This window comes from Ascaphus truei, chromosome 20 (genome assembly GCF_040206685.1).
Source record: "Ascaphus truei isolate aAscTru1 chromosome 20, aAscTru1.hap1, whole genome shotgun sequence".
In the NCBI taxonomy this organism is placed as follows: domain Eukaryota; kingdom Metazoa; phylum Chordata; class Amphibia; order Anura; family Ascaphidae; genus Ascaphus; species Ascaphus truei.
Window position 1 is genome coordinate 21,187,812 of NC_134502.1, and position 3,429 is coordinate 21,191,240.

Consider the following 3,429-nt stretch of genomic DNA (forward strand, 5'->3'; position numbering starts at 1 on the left):
AGATTGTGAGCACTTCGGGGCTGGGACTCCGTTTCCTAAATGTTACTTTTATGTCTGAAGCTTCCCATTATGTGTTATTTGTTATTTATATGGTTGTCACATGTATTACTGCTGTGAAGCGCTATGTACATTAATGGCGCTATATAAATAAGATATACATACATACATACATTAATTCAATGCCAGCATACTGTATGTGCGTGTGCATTATTTGTTCTACAATTCTTTAAGCACAGAGGGTACAAGGTAAAAGTTGGTATGTCAAAAAAGGGGAAAATTACCACTGAATCCTCATTTTCATTATGTGTTATACGGATATAAGCAGATTTACCCTCCCAGAAGCCATCAGAAAAACAATGTGTGAGGCAATAGAAACCTGATTGCCATTATTTGGAGACAGAATATATTTTTTTTAATGTCTTAAATGAATTATGTGTCTGAATAAACACTTTTTTCTTGCAGCACGAAAAAATGAAAATCTGATTATTCTGATCATCCATACTTTCTGTACCATTAATAGATCAGGGGCTTTTATGTCTTACTTATTGTACGAGTCACACTAAACACTTTTTTTCTTGCAGCACAAGAACTGATATTTAATATGAAGATCTCCTTTTCCTCTAACATCCCACAATGCTCTGGGAGAATCAGACCACGGTTACAGAATTTCTGCTTCTGGGATTTCCAGCCATTCACAACTTCAAGATCTTACTTTTCTTTGTCTTCCTTCTGTTATACATTTGCACCTTAGCTGGAAATGTCCTGATCATTGTCTTGGTGTCAACCAGTCACCAGCTCCGTACGCCCATGTACTTCTTTCTCAGTCACCTGTCTCTGTCTGACATCCTGTTAACTACATATATTGTGCCTAACATGCTATACGTAATAATGGCAGAAGGGGCCGTTATCTCTCTCGCTGGCTGCATCTCTCAATATTTCCTATTTGCTACCTCAGCAGGTGCTGAATGTTTCCTCCTAACAGTGATGTCTTATGATAGATACCTGGCCATCTGCCACCCATTGCGTTACTCTGCAATTATGGACTTTAAGCTTTGCTACCAAATGATTTTCTGGTCTTGGTTCTTAGGTTTTATGGCTCCACTAAATATGGTTATTTTGATGTGTTCATTTCAGTTATGTAACCCCAATGTCATTGATCATTTCTTATGTGATTTAACCCCTCTCTTAGAACATTTGTGCTCAAACAGATTCATTGTGGATACAGTATTATCTTTTCTAGGCATCCCTTGTGTTATTCTCCCAGTCATCTTCATCATTGTGACTTATGTTTGTATCACCCTCACCATCCTCAGGATCTCCTCCACCACTGGGAGACAGAAAACCTTCTCCACCTGCAGCTCTCACCTGGCCGTTGTGTGCACATATTATGGGACACTGTTTGCTAAATATGTGGTTCCATCCAAAGGACAGTCATTGACTGTAATGAAAATCACTTCTCTTCTGTACACAGTCGCCACCCCATTATTCAATCCCATCATCTATACTCTGAGGAACAAGGAGTTCCAAGCAGCTCTGTGTAAATGTATCAGTATAAGGGTACAAACATATTTTGAGTAGCATGAGATAAACAACAGAAGGTTAATTCTATTGTGGTTGTGTTGCAAAGTGGTAAAAATGACATCATTACTTTAAGATTTAGTAGATGCAGTATGAATACCTCTTATAAACTGTAGGTTAGCAGTTACTGTACAGTATATTGACATTAAGGGCAATATGCATGAATGAAGGTATTTCAGCCCTATTATTGTCCTCGAGCAATAGTGCTAGATTTGAACAGTGATGTATGGAGCTACAGTATAGAACTGAAAATATAACAAGATGTATAAATACAATTAGGAGATAACAAGTACAGCTCAACCCCCTTATAACGCGATGCAAGCGAGGCTCACAGTTTTCGAATTTATGAATACTTTACAACACGATTATTGGTATCTTAAATACATTATTGTACAATGCATACAATTGTACATTACTTCTAATGCGATCTGCTTATAACCCGATGTGATTCTTTGGACACCAAGCACAGCGTTATAAGGGGGTTGAGCTGTATAGCTTGAAAACATTTCGTAAACTTATTTTTTAATACACAGACATAAACCTAATACTCCTTAGTACACTGATATTTCTGTAATCCAGAACATAACCCAGTGGCACAAAAAGAGCCATGATCTATATCAAGGGCATTTTCTGAACCCTAATTGTATTCATAACATTGGTGGTACTGAAATGCAACAAATCTTCTATTTTGTGAATATTGGGATTCTACATGTATATAACAGGATACTAATTTGATCTAATTTTGTTTATTGTATTTGCAGTATTATAATTTCCCCTCCCAAATCCTCACTCAATAAAAACGGGGCCCAGGACATGGCTGAGTGCTGAATTGTGCCATTTTGCCCCTCCATCTCCACTCAACAGCTCATTGGGGCCCTTGTTATTATTTATCTACCCTTCAATTATCTACCCTTCAATTTAACAAACTCCCAGCCCTGTCAACGGTTCACTAAGCCTAGGTTATATCTGTAGTCCTGGGCCAGGTTATCTTGGCAGAGGGTCTACTTCTGGGTTGGTCTCTGTAACAGGGGGAAGTCTGTTACCAAAAGCGAATGCTGGTTATCAGCCACCAAGAGAATTATCCCTTCCTGGAGGAGCTAGGAGGATGAACGAGTCAACATACATCCCACACTGAGAGAGAGAGGAAGGTGTGCAAAACTACAGAGGGGCACAGGGTATGACATATGTTATGCTATGTGTATATGGACTTTTACATTCTGGGACAAGAAAAAGCTGCATTTTCTGTTGCTGAACTTTGACTGAATAAAAGCCTACATTTACTTTTCCAAATGCAAGTCTCCTGTTGTTACCTTTGCGTGCATCACCTACAGTCTCCAATCTAATTAAATCCAATGTCCCCAATGCCATCAAGGCTGACAGGCATGTCAACACGCCTACACACACTGGGGGTGTTATCTCAACCCCCACCCCAAATCTGGAGGGAGATAAAACCCAAGAAGGGGGCAGTTGATGACACACCCACACCCAAGAAGGGGGCAGTTGATGACACACTCAGTACAATGGCCTTTGAACCAAGAGAGACTACAGATGTAGCCAAACTTAAATTCCCAACTGCTGGGGAACTCTGCAGAAAATCACTCACGGCTGCCCCCAGCAGTGGAGAATTAAGGCTGCTAAGGGGTCCGAAACAGAAATATGGACTAAAGCATTACAGGAGCTTGTACTTTCTCTGCATCTTGTAATGCCATAATCAACTACTATATTGAAGCGTGGCATTATCGCTGGAGTTATTACATACAGTATATTTTTGTTATATGTAAATCAAATAGAACATAAAGAACTAATGAAACGTATTAATTGTTGGGGCATTTAAATGGCTAAAATGAGAAT

The 3,429-nt window shown here is 39.2% G+C and overlaps 1 protein-coding gene across 1 annotated transcript; it reads left to right on the forward strand.

The window, feature by feature from the left end:
* The first annotated feature begins 633 nt into the window (after window positions 1–633).
* LOC142471019 (olfactory receptor 11A1-like) lies at window positions 634–1,578 on the forward strand. Its single transcript, XM_075577817.1, has one exon. The coding sequence runs from the start codon at window positions 634–636 to the stop codon at window positions 1,576–1,578; it is 945 nt and encodes a 314-aa protein (XP_075433932.1).
* Window positions 1,579–3,429: the final 1,851 nt, after the last annotated feature.

Coding starts and splice junctions, on each gene's coding strand:
- LOC142471019 (XM_075577817.1), top strand. CDS start 634: ATGCTCTGGGAGAATCAGACCACGGTTACAGAATTTCTGCTTCTGGGA.